Genomic DNA, 17958 nt, shown 5'->3' with positions numbered 1-17958 from the left:
CACTGCAGCAATGCTCTTTTAGCTTTTATCCAACCTGATTCATCTTTACTGATGCTGGAGCATTGACAGTTACTGCTGTGGGGTGATGAACTGAACTATGAGTGTAACTTATACAGCATTTGGGGCCAACTGACATTTGTCTCAGTGAACATGTTTGGATGGGACAGATAATATGTCAGAGTGTAAGAAAACAGACCAGGCTCACGGTGTGCCCTTCCTGCTACAGAGCTCACAAGGCAGTGGGTAAAGGCGTTACTACAAGTAAGGCAGGCGGAGTTGGAGCCGGCCGGGCTGGAGCAGCGGAGCCGCAGCTGCACTCGCCATCCACGCCGTCCCGCGGCCTCCTCCCACCCGGGGCCGGGCCAGGGCTGTGGGGCGGCGCGGTGCTGCTGGGCGCCAAACGACAGCCATGGAGCCCGAGCGGCTGCGGCGCCGCCTGAGCTCCGCGTTCCGGGTGCGCGGGCTGCTGCTGCGGGCGTGAGTAGCGGGACGAGGGGAAGGCGGCGCGGGGCGAGTGTGGAGGCGGCTCCAGGCCCGGGCCCGGCTCGGCGGCTCCTCAGGCTGCCCGAACGCCTGCTGCCCTGCCATGGGCCTCTGCCGTCCGCCTCCGCCCGCGGCGCGGGTCTAGGGAGCATCAAAAGCTGCATAAAAGCTCTCCTTTATCCCCTCTCCGATCAGCTGATGCGTTGTTGGGTCGATAATTGTATTTCGCCTTTGAAGATCATGCATAGTGATAGCTCTGTTTTGTACCTGTTGTGAATAGATTGTGATTATTTTGGACGAGGTCCTGGCCATGGAATAATGAGTTTCATTAGGAGACCGAGCCCTGAGCCCACTGTTAAACAGCAATGAGAAGGTTGGGCCGTTAACTGAGGTGCCAGTTTGATTGTCTGGCAGATGATGTTAATAAGAAAATCGTTATCTTTAACTGCAAGTGTGTAGTCTGAGGATGAGGGAAGGAGTGGATTTGTAATTCTCATTGTGTGTGGCCATGTGTGGCACTGAGGGATGCGGCTTAATGGACACAGTGAGGATAGGTTGGGCTTAGAGGCCTTTTCCACCATGACTGATTCTGTGATTCTACAATAACTCCAGTATCAGAGCTGCTGATAAAGTGGAGTGTGTCCTGCAGAGGGCAGCTGGGGCTAACATGGGCTTGCAGTACCTGAGGGGTGAGCCAGCCCTTGGCAAGGAAGGTGAAGGTGGTCCCAAAAGGTGCCCAAAAGGGACATGGGGAGTATGCACATCTACCAGAACTGACACCATTCAGATGAGCTTTACTGAACATGAATTGCTTTTTGGGCTGACTTTCTTTGTTGACATTAGGGAAGCTGTAAAATATCTCACTGAAACTCTTCGGTCCCTCAATGAAGAAGAGTTTGAAGATGTAATCGACAAAATCATCGATGCGGTTGAAAAACAGCCTTGTAAGTAAACACTGTTTTTTTCCTAAGCTTGCTATGTTTATCTTGCACTTACGGTGTTATTCAGACAGGGGTAGTGACAACTTATGCTCTACAGTGTCACTGTGGTCTAGGAGGTTGATCAAGATTTGTTGACATTTTATTTTGTTAAATACTGAAGTTTGTAGTGTCAGCAAAAGCTTCTTTGAAAAAACTCTTTGAGAGGGCAGATAACAGCGGGACAAGGGGAAATGGATTGAAGTTGAAAGAGGGAAGATTGAGGTTGGATGTCAGGGGGAAGTTCTTTACTGTGAGAGCAGTGAGGTGCTGGAACAGCTGCCCAGAGAGGCTGTGGATGCCCCGTCCATCCCTGGAGGTGTTCAAGGCCAGGTTGGATGGGGCCCTGGGCAGCCTGGGCTGGTATCAATGTGGAGGTTGGTGGCCCTGCCTGTGGTGGGAGGTTGGAGCTTCATGATCCTTGAGGTCCCTTCCAACCCAGGCCATTCTGTACAAGGTAGTGTCACTTTGTTATTTGAAAAGTTGGCAACTTGGTAGCTCCTGACTTTTGGATTCCAGGAGTATTGAAGTTCTTCAATGCCAGCTACTAAGAGCTCCCAGCTGAGTTTGTGTGAGCATCTTTGCATCTGAAACTGTCATCTAAAATATTCAAATAAACCAAAGAAATAGCAAGAAGTTAATTCACTTGTTATTCCGTAGCCCAGGCCCAGAGAAATATTAGTGTTGTTGACAGCTGTAATTTTCAGAGCCTCGCTGTAACTGTGTCCTCAGGCACAGCATCCCTAATTATGGGCCACAGAACACAGGGGTTGTCACATCCTTACTTGAATGTGGCTGAGGGAGGTGGCACCGATGCCCCACACATGTGTGTGTTTACTGATTTGAGCTCATGAGTACCAGGAAACCTGGCCAGTTTTTAGTTTGAGGAGATTCAGTCCCATATAAATGAGACCTGGAATAAATGTTAGGCCTCATAGGAGTTCAGGAAACATTTTCAGCTTCTCCTATCTAAAGTAGGTTAAATAAAATGTGTTCATTTGCTTGCTTTATCTATAGAGTAGCAACTACAGAAATTACAACTTTATATTCTTACACTAGCCATTGGAAAACACAGTTGCTCAGATGGGGAACTAAAGCAGTTTGAAGAGCTGGTCCTTACCTAGTGTGAAGCCTGCTGGTACAAACTACACCCTGCACATTTTTGAACAGTTCTGAATCAGTACAAGAAACTCCAGGTTCAGTGTAATACCTGTGGGTGGATTTGCTAACGCTGGTCTTTGTGCAAGGTGGGATTTTCACAGAATCACAGAATGACCCGGGTTGGAAGGGACTTCAAGGATCATGTAGTTCCAACCCCCTGCCTGGCAGGGCCACCAAACATACACCTTTACTAGATCAGGTTGCCCAGGGCCCCGTCCAACCTGGTCTTGAACACCTCCAAGGACGGGGCATCCACAACCTCCCTGGGCAGCCTGTTCCAGGACCTAACCACTCTCCTAGTGAAGAACTTAGAAAAGATCATCACTGACCAAGTCCTTTTATGAATCCCTGGTCTCCTTCTCAAATTTAATGACGCGCTCGTGTTTAGAAATGTTTTTGAATTTCAATAATCAGTTTAACATCTATGAAGGCAACAATGTGCCTGTCTCCAGAATTGTGCTAAGCTGTTTGAATACTTATTTATGACAGCAATCTGTGCGATAATGTTCTGGAATAAAATGAACCTCCAGAATGTGAAAGTTCTCATCTAACACATTTGTGGTGTATTTGGCAGCTTTGTATGAGCTATAATTGTCTTGCTCTCCACGTTTAGTGAATTAAGGGTGGGCACAATATGTGTGTGGGTTAATTTTTCGCTAGAGAAGCATCCTACCAGTAAGAATACTAAGCGATCCATCCCGTGTATTGTTACCTTTGTGAAAATACCCTTCTTTGTGTAATAGAGAAGACTCAACCATTTCTTGTAATATATTTGAGACCTCCTTGCTTTCTTACCACTCTCCTTATGCTGCCGTTTTAATCCTTTGATCTTTTTTTTCCAGTGTCAAATAATATGATTGAACTGCCCACCGTGGAAGCAGCTGTCCAGGAATGTAGCCAGGCGATAGATGAAACAATGTACGGTGACATTATCTCTTTTTATTTGATCTTTGTGGGAGTTGGTTCACATTGCTTTATTTCTGATGGGGAAATAAATGCCAGGCGTTTCCAGCAGTGCTACACATGCCAGTAATTGCTTTGTGCTTTGTCTTCCTGATGCTGCCTTGGAAGGTTGGTAATGGTTCCTTCTTAGAAAATTGGTTCTCATGGATAGTCCTCTGGGGGATTCTAAATATAATGCTGACATTCTGGAATTAAAATGAGCTCGTTATGTGTTACATGTGACACAGATTGAATATTAACCGATGAAAGAAACCAATGGTTAGGGTTTAGAGGGGACTCGTTAATTCTGTTCGTTTCTTTATTTCCTTTTCTCCAGATGAAAATTATATGAGGTTGTTTTTGTGACTTTCATAAGAGCACTTGGAAAAGTTTTCCTCCAGGGTGCTGCTTTCTGCTTTTTTTTGTTTTGTCTGGCAGGGCTGTTATTTGGAGAACCATGATTGATTTTCACTCTCTGATAACAAAGCAGAGAACAATTACTTGAGCTTCTGAGAGTTTTATTTGTGATTGTGATGAATGTGTTTTCTTCAGTGTTTGCCTCGTGTATTGACATCGTAATGCAAATCATGAAAACAGATGGTTTGTTAGGCATGGCAGATACTGTGATCCCACAGTTCCTCAGTGTGAAGCAAATTCATTTATTTTTGACTTTTCTCCCAGTCATTGGAACCTTAATAATGCTGACGGTTTCAAAGTGACTTTTTCTTATGTCACTTCATGTACTTAAATGCGTTTTTTGGTCCTGGCTGCACAGGTTCTCGCTGCAGAGTCCTGAAGGGAATACTTCACAGGTCACTTGTGCCTCTCAGACTTTAAATTACAATGAAGGAAGCTTGGGGATAAAGTTTCGTACGAAATAAACAGTATGAAGTCTGAGACACCATTGTCTGATAGGCAGCAACTGTTGTCCTGTGCTTCAAAACCATAGTGAGGGTTCATGGAAAAATTTTCATCTCTTCTGATCAATTTGATGCTCTTAGGCTAAGAGAGTAATGGGAGAGAAGAACAGAACCAGTACATGTAATAGGAGCTATCAATCAACTCAGTCAATGGTTTGAAGTTTTGTGTATGTTTAAACCTATTCACATAAAGCACACCAGGACTGTTCTGTTGACAGAAAAGGTACCAGAGGATAGTAATGGAAAAAGGTGCATCTCTGTGATATTTCTAAGTAAATCTCCTTTCGTTTTTTGCTTAGAAGGTGCTGAAGTAGCCAGTAGGTAAAGTGGAGCAGGAGATACAGTAGTAATGCAGGGTAATAGAGAACAAAGCCAATGCACTTCTCTTCCAAATGTTTGTTTAGTTATTTTCTCTCCTTATTGTTTGTTAGTTCCACCTCAGTTAATGCTGTAAATTCTCATTTCAGAGAAAATGTTTTCAACATTATTGGAGCCTTTGATATTCCACGCTACATTTATAATTCAGACAGAAAGAGATTTATACCGTAAGTCGTGCATGTTTTAAGCTTCAATTGCTTCTTGTTTTAAGAGAAAGCCTATATTTCTGTATGTCTAAGAAGTCTCTGTTCTCTTCTTTCCCTCTTGGGTTAACTCATCTCAAGCTCGTGTGAGAGAGTAAGATAATTTTGTTTCTCAAAGCCTGACTGACTCTACAGAGGCTGTGATAAATGCTGGCTCATTAATAAATGTGCCATTGGGTTTCTCCCCACTTGGTAGGATGGAGCAGAAATGGCCATCTCTGTCTCTGTGGCAGTGCATTCTGTGCTGCCTGTGATCTGACTAGCTCTGAAACTGGAGTGTTCATCACACAATGTGCTAACCATGTTCATGCCATTTAAGGAATACAAGAGACAGGAAGGCTAAGGGCATACATCACTAACATAACGATTGCTTTTTTTCTTTCTGTATTTGGCTGATGGATCTTTTTCCCAATAAATTTGGTCTCTCTGTTGTCTGTATTTATTTTCTAGGCTGTAGCTTACAACGTCCTGAAGCTCTGGGGCGTTTCTAAAGAGAGCTACAGTTTGTTTAAAATAGAAAAAAATGGAGCACACAGAGATCCCCCAGGATGGAAAAAGAAAGAAGTAGTTGCAGGAATTGGTTACGAATGTTCTGCTAGAACATTTACATTTACTGAAGAATTTACATTAACAGCAAGCAGTCCTGACTGCTGAGCCCAATAGAGGCTGTACTGTACAGCCGCTGCAGGTGTTGTTAGCTGAGAAATTGTTGGTGACGTTCATGGTGAGGCATTGCAATGACCTTCATGTAATGTCATTTTCTAGTCCTCGTTCATGAATCTGTCGGTCAGCCACAACATTCTGTGTGTTTGCAGGAGGAGGTTGATTCCAGTGCCACTTTCTGGCTTTCTAGGCTATGAGAAGCAGAGCACTGCATGAAGACATTCTGTTCATCAAAGGGAAGAAACTGTACTTGTTCACAGTCACTTAATAGGCATAAGTGCTTTTAAAGGATGTACTTCTGCAGAGTCCTGATCACATGGAAATACAGGTCTTGAGGTCTGTGATGTAGAGGAAAATTAAATTGATGTAGCCTTCAAAAACAGAAACACGGTGGCCCTAGCAGAAATCTTGCTCATTGCCTACATATATTATGCAGTAGTGTTACAGCTTTGCAGACACCTTTTAGATCAATAAGTAATTTCTGTATGTGGAATGTACCTTTTTTAACCTTGATTTTGTTGAACTTCTTGCAGTCTATCAATGACCAACTTTCCTGTACCAAATTTATTTGGAACTGCCAGAGATAAAGCAGAGTTGTTTCGTGAACGCTACTCCATCTTACAACAGGTCAGAAACAGTTTTGCTTTGTTTAACAGAATACATGGACAAAATGCTTCTTCTTTTCTGCTGTTAAATACAGATATAGTCTTCTCAACTGATGCCATGCAGTGTGATGGATGCATGTGTTTGAGCATTTTAGCATTGTGTCATAAGAGCAGGTTATCTGTTTCTATATGTGCCTTCTTGTCTCTCCTGTGTTACTAGCCTGTCATTGTGCGTAGTGCTTGTTGAGATAATACAAACCTGAAATCCTGGGAAGCTCTCATTTGGCCTCTTCTTGAAGCATTGACGTTTGCTTCTGGCTTATTTCAGTTATTCATTTTCCAGTTTTCAGAATGCTCAGTAGGAGCCAGCTACCCTTTGTCATCTCATGGTGGCAATTGTGGCTTATCCCCAGTTGTGAGCAGCTCCTGAGCAGAACTCCCCAGCAGGGCTTACTTTGCACTGCTGTGGGGGTGGTAGCCACAGTTATTGGCAGCATCTGTAGGTGGTGGCCCTGTGCAGTCTGTGCACTCAGCTTGGAGTCAGCCTCTGGGCTCATCCCTGAGCAGGACCTCAGCTCAGTTCTTTCCTGCCATCCACTCTCCCCACACATTGGAGTGTAACCCCTCTGTGCTTTGCCCTGCAGTCTGGCATGAGCAGTATAAGATCAGGGAGTGAATGGCTGATGTGATGACTTGTTGTTTATGATGTGTCTGCTCTAACAGATGCGCAGCACAGATCATGCCTTGTGCTAGCAGGCTCCATGCAGCCCCAACCCCAGTGAACCACCAGGAGGCTGGCAGGCAGCGAGCCCAGCTTTTTGCTGTGCCACCCCACAGTGACTAGCTTGGCCTTTGGACCAGGGTTACATACCCCAGGGCACCAGCAACTCTGTCTTCCAAAGAGTGCTACTGCTGGGAGCCTCTGTCCTGGAAGGCCACTAGCTGAAGATTTAGTTCATGCAAACAGTATGTTAAGTTTACTCCTTTGTGACCTCCAAAAAAGTGAACGTTCAAATAACGATGGGTGAAGGCTGCTAGTTTTAATTCCTGCATGTGGTACATGGGCTGGTAGCAATGGGTTTGTTCCAAGGAGAGATATTTAGACTGCATGAAGAACATTGAAAGAAGTGAAAATTTGCACAGTGCATTTTCTACGTGCTCTGCACTTTAGTTGTAGTGTAGCTTGCCCTTGTTTGTAAATGAAGACCTCAAACACAAAACAACAATAAAAAGTATTTGCTTTTATAATAGGCCCTGCCCTGAAGAAAGGACCCGCTCTCTTCCATATAGCCAGCAATCAATACAGTTTACCTTCCCTTGCTGTCTCACTGTTTTCCTGCAGGTAGTCAGAAAGAACTTCTAAAGCTATTACACATGCATCTACTTTTTGGGCTTAGTTTTATAGTCCAGTGTGAGTCTATTTCTTAGAAGCAAATTACTGTCAACACAACTGGTTGTGCGAAAACAAGTCAAATGTTTCTGGATGAAATAGAGTGAGAGAACTTCATAAATTATTTTGTATGGTGCTTGTAAATGAACCTTTTGACAGCACTGCTTTTTTTAAAACTATATTACTTCAATTTTGGTTTGTGCAGAGGACTCACAGACATGAGCTGTTCACACCTGCAGCAGTTGTCGTTCATCCTGACGACAGTAGGAGCAAATTCCAGGTAAAAAGTCTTTCTTTATTTCTTGCAGAGGGAACTGTTCTTGGTGCTACACTTTAATGCAGCAGCACTCCTCATGTGACACATTATTTCTTCCATCCAATATGGGTGATCAATGAAAATGAGTATTTTTTTCTATCATTTTTAGCTGGTGTGTCAAAATGGCAGTTATGTGGCTTACATCAGCATGATGACCAAGCTGCTTAAAAACAGCTATGAAGTGTACAAGAAATGTGGCTTCCCAAGGTGGAAATACATTAACTGCTCGGCTTTACACTTCTTTTCCCTTTACTTGAGAATATTTTTCTCGTTTCTTTCATAAGCACCAGGTTCACAAACCTCCACTTGAATAAGTTCACAATCTGAGTCTGTTGTGTTTCCATTTCGGTTTTTGAATATTGAATGCTGTTCTGATATTACATTATTATTATGTGTTTTTAAAAAAACAGGCATATGTGTGTCTCTGGGTAGCAAATAACAGGTTTTGTTTTGAGCACCATGCCTGTTCCTGCTTGTTCAGAGCGTGCCATCTTGTAGGGAAAAAAAACAAGTGGCCTTAGCTGAGTCGAGCTTGCATCTCCATACAGCCTCTGTAGGCATCTTTTTCTCTTGACAGCTTCCTATTCTCCTGTCAGCAGTGGCAAGAGCATCATTGTTTATGCTGGTGTTCTGGGAGGATCGTCTCCCTTAACTGCAGCTTGGCAGACCTAAATGAGTTTGTCCGGAGAATGCAGACAGCCTGCTGTGTGGTATCACTGCTGTTACTCAGGGCTATTCTCTGTCATCCATCTAAGGTTCCTCAGCAAAAATAATTGATGTTACTGCCTGGGTGGAGGCTGGCCCTGTGGTTCAGTGCGGATCCTGCTGAAGATCCAGTTACTACAATTGAAATTCATATGCTAGAGCAGAAATTGCCACTTATTCTTTTCAGTTTTAATGTTTTTGTAAGCAAAATAGCAACAACAAATATTTACTTGCTAAGCACTTCTTGGTGCTACATTTGACATTCAGAAATGTGTCCCTGATTTTCTAATGAACCTGAATTCTGTCTTAGCTTGTTTGTGTATTTATGCAAGAATATGTGTGTATGCTGTGTGATACTTTGTCTTGCTTGCTTCAAAAAAGCTGTTTTGGAGAGCTGGAGTTAGTCTGACATGATTCTTTGCCTTTGGTTCCAGCTAAAAACAGTAGAAAGTCTGTTGGGCAATACAACGAAAGTGAGGGAAGTGATTGTCCTTGGGATGATAACTCAGCTCAAGGAGGTAAGTTGCTATTTACTGTGGACTGTACAGATCATCATTCATTCAGCACTAGAATATATTAGAAAATGAGAAGGCTCAGTCAGCACCTTACCCTCCTGTATAAGCTGATGATGGAGCTGCCATCAGTGTCTATGGTGAAAGACTCATTCCTTAAAAAGAAGTTAACATTTTCTGGGTGTGCTCAATACTGAAATGCTGAGGCCTCCAATCACTGTGTTTCACTGGCACTGCATTGGCCTGTGATTAAAGGGAGGAGTACACCAGCAGTGTCTGAGAGGAAGTCTAACATAAACTACATTGCTTTCTGTTCCAGCTCTGTGCTCCAAGTATAAAGTATTAAACACTTCACTAAACTGCTTATAAATGCTGACTGGTAAATGTTTGTGATTAAAGCCTTTGCATGTTTCGTTATACTTTGCTTCAGTAATTAATCCTGTTTTTTAGGGGAAGTATTTCCTAGAAGACCCTACAGGAGCTGTCCAGCTAGATCTTAGTAAAGCAATATCCTTTACATGTGATCCAAGAGTTGAATAAATTCCCTGTATGTCTGGAGGTGCTTAATTTAAATAACACATCCATACTGACTATTAAGAATGATGTAGAGAGTTGCAAGTTGCAGCTCAATCTTTTTCTTTCTTTTACAAGTTTCATGGTTGCTGGAGCTCAGTGCCCTTTTGAAGGACAAGGACAGCATCCCTGCTGGTGGAAGCAGAGCGTGTTCCTGTTTGTGTGCTGTTTGTATTACGCTGGCTGAAAAGCAAACTTTGGCTACAGAATTAGTATAAGAGTCCTGATCTAAGAAAAATATATTTCTTAACCTTTTTGCACCAGTTCCACAGTGGTTTATATACCGAATCATGCTTTGTTTTGGCAGAAGGTAAAGCAGACTTCTTTTTTTTTGACTTGGAATGAATTGTTCTGCAGGTGGCTCTTGCTGCAGTTAGACACCTGCCAAACGTGGCTAAAAACAGAAATCTCATCTTGGTGAGGCTTGACCATGAGCTGAGCTTGTAACTGAGATTGTTGGCCCTAAACCTTTCCTGTTATCTCAGGCTCTCGAGGCAGAGCTCTGTGACATTCTATGCTTTTCAGTGATGTCCGTGGGGTGAGAGAAACCCTAATGGCATTGGCCTCAGTTGGTCTGTCTGCAGCATGCTTGGAGGAGATAGGACCAGAGGAAAACATGGACTAGAATAACTGAACAGCCTGGTCTGGTGGCGACCCTGCACATAACAGGGGGCTGGAATGAGACGATCATTGAGGTCCTTCTCAGCCCAGGCCATTCTATGGTTCTATGACTCCGTGAATAAAAAATAAGGAAATGCTGCTTTGTGTTGTCAAAGCCTTGGCCCTTCAGAGGCTTCTCATTAAGAGAGTGTGTCTGTAATTTTGGAGCCTTAGACGTGCAGTGATGGACGTTGGTGTTTGTGGGATATTGCTCTGTGCATCCTGTGAATATGTTTTGTGTTTAAAATTTGTGAAATACGTTAAGTAGAAGAGAAGCACTGGTGGGGAATGGGTACCACTCAGTTACTGCTTTTAAGAAATGGCAGTTCACAAGAAAGGGTGCGGTTTGATGCAGACCATTCAGACCCGGAAATGATTGCTGTTTTCCTACATTCTTACTCAGTTGGGTTGAGAAGATTATGTGGCTGTGCAGCAAATCCATTCAAAGAAATGGTCAAGGCCTAAAATAGTTGGTATCTCGCTCAGCTTGTTTTTCAGCCAGATAGTTCCCCGCTCCGGTTCACTGCTGAGCAGTGCAGGGACTGGTGCTGTCACAAGAGCGGGATTGATGGAGGCTGGGACTGAGCAGCTCAGCTGCCAACTGTCTGACTAATGTCTGGAGTATGATGCTGTTACAAAAACTAAAGGTTATTTTGTTGTTCAAAAATGTCTTAGGTTGGTATGAAGATGAAGTTTTTCATGTGAATGCCTTTGGATTTCCGCCTACTGAGCCGTCTGCTGCCACTAGGTATGAAACTGACTTTTGGCAGCCTCACTCTGACTTTGTATTTTGTTGTAGGTTTCCAAGTAAGCTCGTTATCAGTTTATAATTTTTGTGACATTGAAGTATGCTATTATTTCCCCTCCCCAAATATTTCAGAATAAATACTTTCTTTTCCTATGAGGAAAGGTTGAGGGAACTGAGCTTGTTTAGCTTGGAGAAGGCTCCAGTGAGAGCTCATTGTGGCCCTGCAGTACTTGAAGGGAACATATAAACAGGAGAGGGAATGGCTGTTTGTGAGGGTGGGCAGTGACAGGACAAGGGGGAATGGTTTGAAACTGAGACAGGGGAGGTTTAGGTTGGATCTTAGGAGGAATTTTTTCCCCCAGAGGGTGGTGATGCACTGGAACAGGTTGCCCAAGGAGGCTGTGGATGCCCCATCCCTGCAGGCATTCAAGGCCAGGCTGGATGTGGCTCTGGGCAGCCTGGGCTGCTGGTTGGTGACCCTGCACACAGCAGGGGGTTGGAGCTGGATGATTATTGTGGTCCTTTTCAACCCAGGCCATTCTGGGATTCTGTGAAATACAATTTTAAGGAGGCAGTTCTGAGACTTGCATGTTCTGCGTGTTAATAACCACTGAGATCTAAGCACTTCTAGATGGCATAACTAAATACTATTAGATAGGAATATGGAACTCTATATTGCTCAGGGAGTGGATGAGGGAGGGGACCGTGGGTACACATTACCCTGAGATAATCCGTGAAAGCCCATGCTTTAGATGCGGGTGACTGCCATTTCTTTTCCTTGGTTTCTCCATCAGCTACTAAATGATAAAGGATACAATTTGAGCTACCTTTCATAATAATGATAATTAAAATGGCTCAGGTGAGTCATAATCAAAACTAGTAATTATTTGGGAAGAGAACAGAGTTAACATGAATATTCTAATAATACAGAGCCTTCTATGGGAATATAAACTTCTTTGGAGGTCCTTCCTCAACTTCAGTAAAGGCTTCTGCAAAACTGAAGCAGCTGGAGGATGAAAATGAGGATGCCATGTTTGTGTTTCTTTCTGATGTGTGGTTGGACCAAGCAGAAGTACTAGAAAAGCTGCATACGATGTTTTCAGGTAGGTGGTGGCTGCTTTGAGTCTGAGCTTTGTTCTAGAGAAATTTTACCATCTCCCTTGATCCTTAGCAGTGCTGCTGGTGGCACTGGTGAGTGTGACAAGACACACAGCTAGCTGGCCCTGGGTCCACTTCCATGGCTATGCCCCCCCTGCTTTGGGCTGAGAGCTCTGGCCTCGCGCTGAGCCTGCACAGGAAATATCCCATGGGAAACCTGCTTTGCAGAGCTGTAAGCTGATGTAGCTTTCTGTACTTGCATCCTGTGTTTGCTCACGTGAGCATCACTGTCCATGAGGGCAAGCTGGTCAGCTTATGGCTGGCAGCTGGGCTGCTGTGCCCAGGCTCTGCTCACTGCGGTCTGATTGTGCTCTTTTGTGAAATAGGGTGTTTTGTACCTTGTTCACAGGTATGCCTTTAAATGAAAAGGTTGGGCATCGATTTCCAGGTGTCCTTTTGCTTTGTTTATTGTGTGTTTTGGGTGACTTTCAGTTCTGAGAAAGTAACAATAAACCCAGCTGTGGGCAGTATTCCACTGAACCCCACTGAACCCCAGCCTAAGTAAAGCCAGCGAGGTCTTGCTGCAGTTTTAATGGTAACTATTTGCATTTCATGCTTGCTATTCTGTTTCTTTTGGATCTCTCTTTAACAGATTTACCAATTGGATTGTATTATATTTTTGCGAGCTGTCACTTCCTTTTCATCAACCTTTTAGCACCGATATTGCTTTGGGCAGTAGCCATTTTATGTGCTTTGACAGGAAAGTTCATGAAACGTCGTCCAAGCCTTAGTTTAAAGAAAACATTGAGTTCATCAGAGATGAGCAGTCCCTCTTGAATCCTGTCTGCTTTTTACCAATGGAAAAATGTCAGTTATTCTCAAAATATGGGCTGTTTCTTCCCCGCATCATTACATTAGTAATGATGGCAATGTTTGGATAACAAGCATCTGTGAGATCTGTGAATTGCTTCTTTGTATTCCAGAACAGTTTTGGAACAGCTTGTCCTGTCTGCCTTAGGTAGAATGGAGGTGTGAGAGGGCGGCTGCCTTAAAAAACAAGCAGTATGAAATTAAGGGTGCCAAACTGCGATTTGCTTAAGGAAAATTGAACGTTTTGTCATAATGTCTACTGAGAAGTGAAGTAGTTAACTCTGAAGCTAGGAAACCAGTTCTGTATCTTGATGAGAGTTGGCAAGATCCTTGAACCAAACCAAACCCGTGTCATTAGTGCTATGGTGAGGGTTAGTCAGCTTCATAATGCTAAAAAATGAGTTAAATATTGGGAGAGCTTTTGAATTGGAATGACTCATGGGGGTTAATAATAATCCATTGCTACTTACTTGCTGTTTTTCTCTTCAAGGAAAGAGTGTATTATTATTATAGGTCTTAGTTGTGTCATTGTGTGACTGGGTCAGTGGTTAGTTGTATACACACAAACAGTGTTGTTGGAACTATAAATAATTGAAGCCTGTGTCTAGAAAATAGTTGGGAGTATTAATAGAAGCAGAGCTTGAAGTGCTGCTTTGGTTTTTGCCTTTCATGAAGTGGACTGGAGGCTGAATGATGAAGGATTTTGAGGTGGATGGATGTTACACTCACACGTGCTTTGTTTTCCCAGGTTATTCCTCTGCTCCTCCAACCTGCTTTTTCTTTTGTGGAAATTTCTCATCTGCGCCATATGGAAAAAACCAGATTCAGTCTCTGAAAGGTGTGGAATTCTTCGTAGTCTGTCCTGAACATTAAATTAAAACAGAGATGGTAAAACTATTGAAGAAGGCAGAAAGGAAGTGCAATGTTTTTGCTGTGCGAAAGTGTACAAATGATCTGTGTCACGTGTGGTTTTGTTCTAACCAAGTGCTGCTTCATAGATACCTTCTTTTTTCTGGCTCTAGGTTCTTTGAAGGCTCTTGCAGATATAATATGTGAATATCCCAGCATTCATAAAAGGTATACAGCAAAGTGCTGTGGGGGTGGCAGGGGGAACTTGCTTATTCTGTACCAACCCCAGGAAACGTCATCTGAAACACTGCCTGCAAAGAGTTTCTTGTTTCTGCCTCCCTGTTCTTGCCTGCATGGTTCTCCAGGGCTGCCAGTTTGAAAGCTAAGCAAAACAACACCATCTTGAAGAGGGATGGATCCTTTATCTGTCTCTTCTCGTGTCCCTGCTAGATGGAAACTCCAGAACTAAATACTTTCTACAGATGTTTGAATATACAGAAGAAAGAAAAACAGGGAGACAGCCAGGCTTTCCTTTCTGGCTTCTCACCTTTGAGTTCCTAACAGCAGCCATGAAGCAGAGCCAGTTCCTGGGATGGGCTTCCAGAGCAGTATTTCTTAAACATAAGAGTTCTCCCACTTCAGTGCGGGGTGGGTATGTGCCTTATGTGATTAAAGTTGTTCATAAGGCCTGAAGGTCAGCTCTGCCATGGAATATGTTACTTGTGTTCATCTGTGAAACTGTGGCAGTGTCTAACAAATGGTTGGATGATGTTGTATAAAAGCAATGTGTTTATCTTATTGCAGTAGTCGGTTTGTGTTTGTTCCTGGCCCTGAAGATCCCGGTCCCGGTTCTGTTTTACCACGGTCAGTTTGCTTCACTTTTTAAATTTAAAAGATTTGAGTTAAATGGTTAAAGAAAGTAAGAGATTGGTGTGATTCACGTGTTGCTATTTAATTTTAGGCCTCCCTTGGCTGAAAACATCACTCAGGAATTCAGGCGGCTGGTCCCATTTTCAGTTTTCACCACAAACCCCTGCAGGTAACAGTCTGACTTACTGAGAGTTTCCATCTTGGTTTGTTCTCTTCCTGTTCTTTTTAACTGAGTGATTAGTTTGTGTGCAGATGTGGTGGTCTTAACATTTTAAATCAGGAGAATTCCTCACTTAGATTAATTGCAACTCATTTAAAATACATTAATATAAGAATAAATTGGTGCTGACACCATCTTGAGCAAAACAGTTTGCAATTACTGCTAGGAGCTTAATAACTACATATAAAAAGCCTCAAAAATGTCTTTTTTCTCAGTCTGGAGGGAAAGAAGGGAAGGTGAGGAGGTATTGTTTTAGTTGAAATGCATGTTTTCACGTCTTAGAGTAGGGTTAACTTTGTAATACATCTTTCCATCTGTTAGCGTTTCTTTGTATTTTATTTAATTTCATTGATCTCATTTAGGATTCAGTATTGCACACAAGAAATAATTATCTTTCGTGAAGATTTGGTAAACAAAATGTGCAGGAACTGTGTCCGCTTCCCGAGCAGCAGCATGGACATTCCCAACCACGTGAGTTGTGTTCAGCACTTCTTGCTGAGTTCTTGACTTCTTGTTCTTGTCTATCATCAGCAGGCCTGTGTTTGGGCTGCATATGTTTGTGAACCTCATAGAGTAACCAGGTGTCCTGAAAGAGTTGAGAGGAGGGATCTGTGCATGTCGTAGTACTGGTTGTATTTATATCTTGATAGCAAGATAACTGAAACCAGGATGCTTGTTAAGGACATCGAGTTGTTCTGACTGTCCCATTGCAGCTGTCCTTTAGCTCAGAACTTCCCAGCAGCTGGCTGGTGGTACCACAAAACGTTGTACCACAACACATTGATTCCTAAAGGCAAAGCTTAATACAAATTACCTTTCTAAGATTTGATCCATTAACCAGTGACATTTGCAGTAAAGCAGCACGTCGCTTTTCCAAAAGGTCATCTGCTTCATCTGCCTTTTCACTTGAAGTCTTAATCCTGCTTTTGATACATTGACACAGCGCTCTGATTCTGGTTAATGAGCGCACAGCAGTTGATGAGACTTACTGATATAATTGAATGAGAAGGATCTAGACAGCACTGACTCATTGCTGTGATGGATGGAGTCTGTTTCTATTTATTTTATATGTTTTGGGGTTTTTGTTAATTTGTTTGACTTGGAAACTTAACTCTTCCTTCTCCCCATCACCTGTAAACCTTGATTTACTCATACAGGGATTCCTGGATTCTGCCAGATGAAAATGGGAATTACAAGGGAGGCAGCTGGTCAGCAGCAGGTGTCACTTGGGAATCAAAAACACAACTTTGGGGTAAAGATTGTAAAGTGTTGGTCTTGTGGTTAACTGGTGTTGCAAGAAAAGCCCTGAGGAATAAAAGAATGAACCACGATCAAACACTTGCAGAAAATCTATGGCAGTGCTGGTACCTCCTGGGCTGGAGAAGCAGATGAACAGATTTTGCACTTAAAAAAGAAAACAAATGAGGAGCTAGCTGTTGTGGAATCACTGCTTGCTATGCAAATCCCCTCTAATCAGAGGGAGTGAGATGCATGAGACATATTTCCAGGTTCAAAACTTCTCTATTGGCAGGACGTTTGTAGGAATGAGTGTGACTGATGGCATGTGGTTCAGATGAACTCTCTGTGTTTATCTCGCAGTTTGTAAAGACCATATTATCACAAGGACACCTGACACCGCTTCCGCTCTATGTCAGCCCTGTGTACTGGGCCTACGACTACGCCCTGAGGGTGTATCCTGTGCCAGATATGCTCGTCATTGCGGATAAATACGACCCCTTCACTGTCACCAACACTGACTGTCTCTGCATAAATCCTGTAAGATTTCCTTACGCTTTACAGAATAAAACTTGTACAAAGAACCTTGAATTCATAAATAGCTTTATTAAGATATTAGGAATATTAATGATGGGTCAGTTGCCAAAGGGAATGTAGTTATATATGGGTGTGTCTCTTACCATCTGTACTTACACAACTGTGGCGTATTTTTCTTCACAGGGTTCCTTCCCAAGGAGTGGGTTTTCATTCAAGGTATTCTACCCCTCCAACAAGACAGTTGAAGACAGGTAAATATATATTCATTTCATTTGCTGACTTTCTAGTTATCAGAAAAGCAATTATATAACCAGAATGAATGTTCAGCAGTTAACAGAATTAGCTTTGCACTTAAGCAGTGTAAGGAAGTCTGAAGCCTAGACCTAAAACGAGACATTCAGAAGATATGGTCAGGAAACAGTGATGAGAAACATGATCCAAAAGTAAACGAAAACATAGATTGTATTATATGACTTTCAGTAACTGAGACCCAGTTGGGAAATGGATTTGTTTCTGAACATTTTACTTGTTGCATTGGGTTCATCACACTTAGGAATGATTTTTGGTCCTATTTGTGATCACAATCAAACTCAAAAGGCTGCTCCAATGATGCTCTGATTCAATTTGGTGTCTTGCTGCAGCAGCTTTTTGTCACGCAAAAGTGTATAATCTTCCACATTAGGGGGTGGATAAAAGAGAGATGTGTGTAATCTTCACTTGAATACAGAAAATAATTGTACCATGAGATGCTTGAGGTCTTTAGGTAGATCAAAACATGATGAAGTCTTTCATGGATGGCAAAATAGAATAATGTGATACGTCTTGGCATTTCTTTCTAACTAAACCTTGCTTTTGTCTGGTATTTTCAGCAAGCTTCAGGGGCTCTGACTCCCTACAGGACTGCAAAAAGAGACGGAGCCTTTGTGAGGCCAACCATAGCATCGTTTACATGGATTGATTTGATGATGTATTGCAGGCTGTTCATAATAAATGGCAAAGCCCAGCTTATTTTGTATGGAAATAATAAACTTTTACACAAAAA

At 42.7% G+C, this 17958-nt stretch overlaps 1 protein-coding gene across 3 annotated transcripts; it reads left to right on the top strand.

Moving 5' to 3' along the window:
• The first annotated feature begins 269 nt into the window (after positions 1-269).
• POLE2 (DNA polymerase epsilon 2, accessory subunit) lies at positions 270-17958 on the top strand. 3 transcript variants are annotated; one of them, XM_015865918.3, is made up of 19 exons: positions 270-477; positions 1327-1427; positions 3464-3539; positions 4951-5028; positions 6261-6354; positions 7928-8002; positions 9178-9261; positions 9706-9762; positions 10090-10138; positions 11164-11236; positions 12167-12339; positions 13953-14042; positions 14227-14281; positions 14858-14917; positions 15015-15092; positions 15506-15614; positions 16743-16919; positions 17100-17167; positions 17786-17958. In XM_015865918.3, exons 1-19 carry the CDS (start codon positions 410-412, stop codon positions 17802-17804), a joined length of 1584 nt encoding a protein of 527 aa, XP_015721404.1. In that variant the 5' UTR covers positions 270-409; the 3' UTR covers positions 17805-17958. The 3 variants fall into 3 exon arrangements, 2 of the variants coding, with proteins under 2 accessions (XP_015721404.1, XP_015721405.1); XM_015865919.3 differs by having other exon boundaries at positions 320-454; XR_014946856.1 differs by lacking the exon at positions 14227-14281.

The sequence above is a fragment of the Coturnix japonica genome, chromosome 5 (genome assembly GCF_054131305.1).
Source record: "Coturnix japonica strain WE chromosome 5, WE-NBRP24, whole genome shotgun sequence".
Lineage (NCBI taxonomy): Eukaryota > Metazoa > Chordata > Aves > Galliformes > Phasianidae > Coturnix > Coturnix japonica.
Note: the sequence above shows the minus strand (reverse complement) of the source record. Positions and strands in the feature narration are given on the sequence as shown.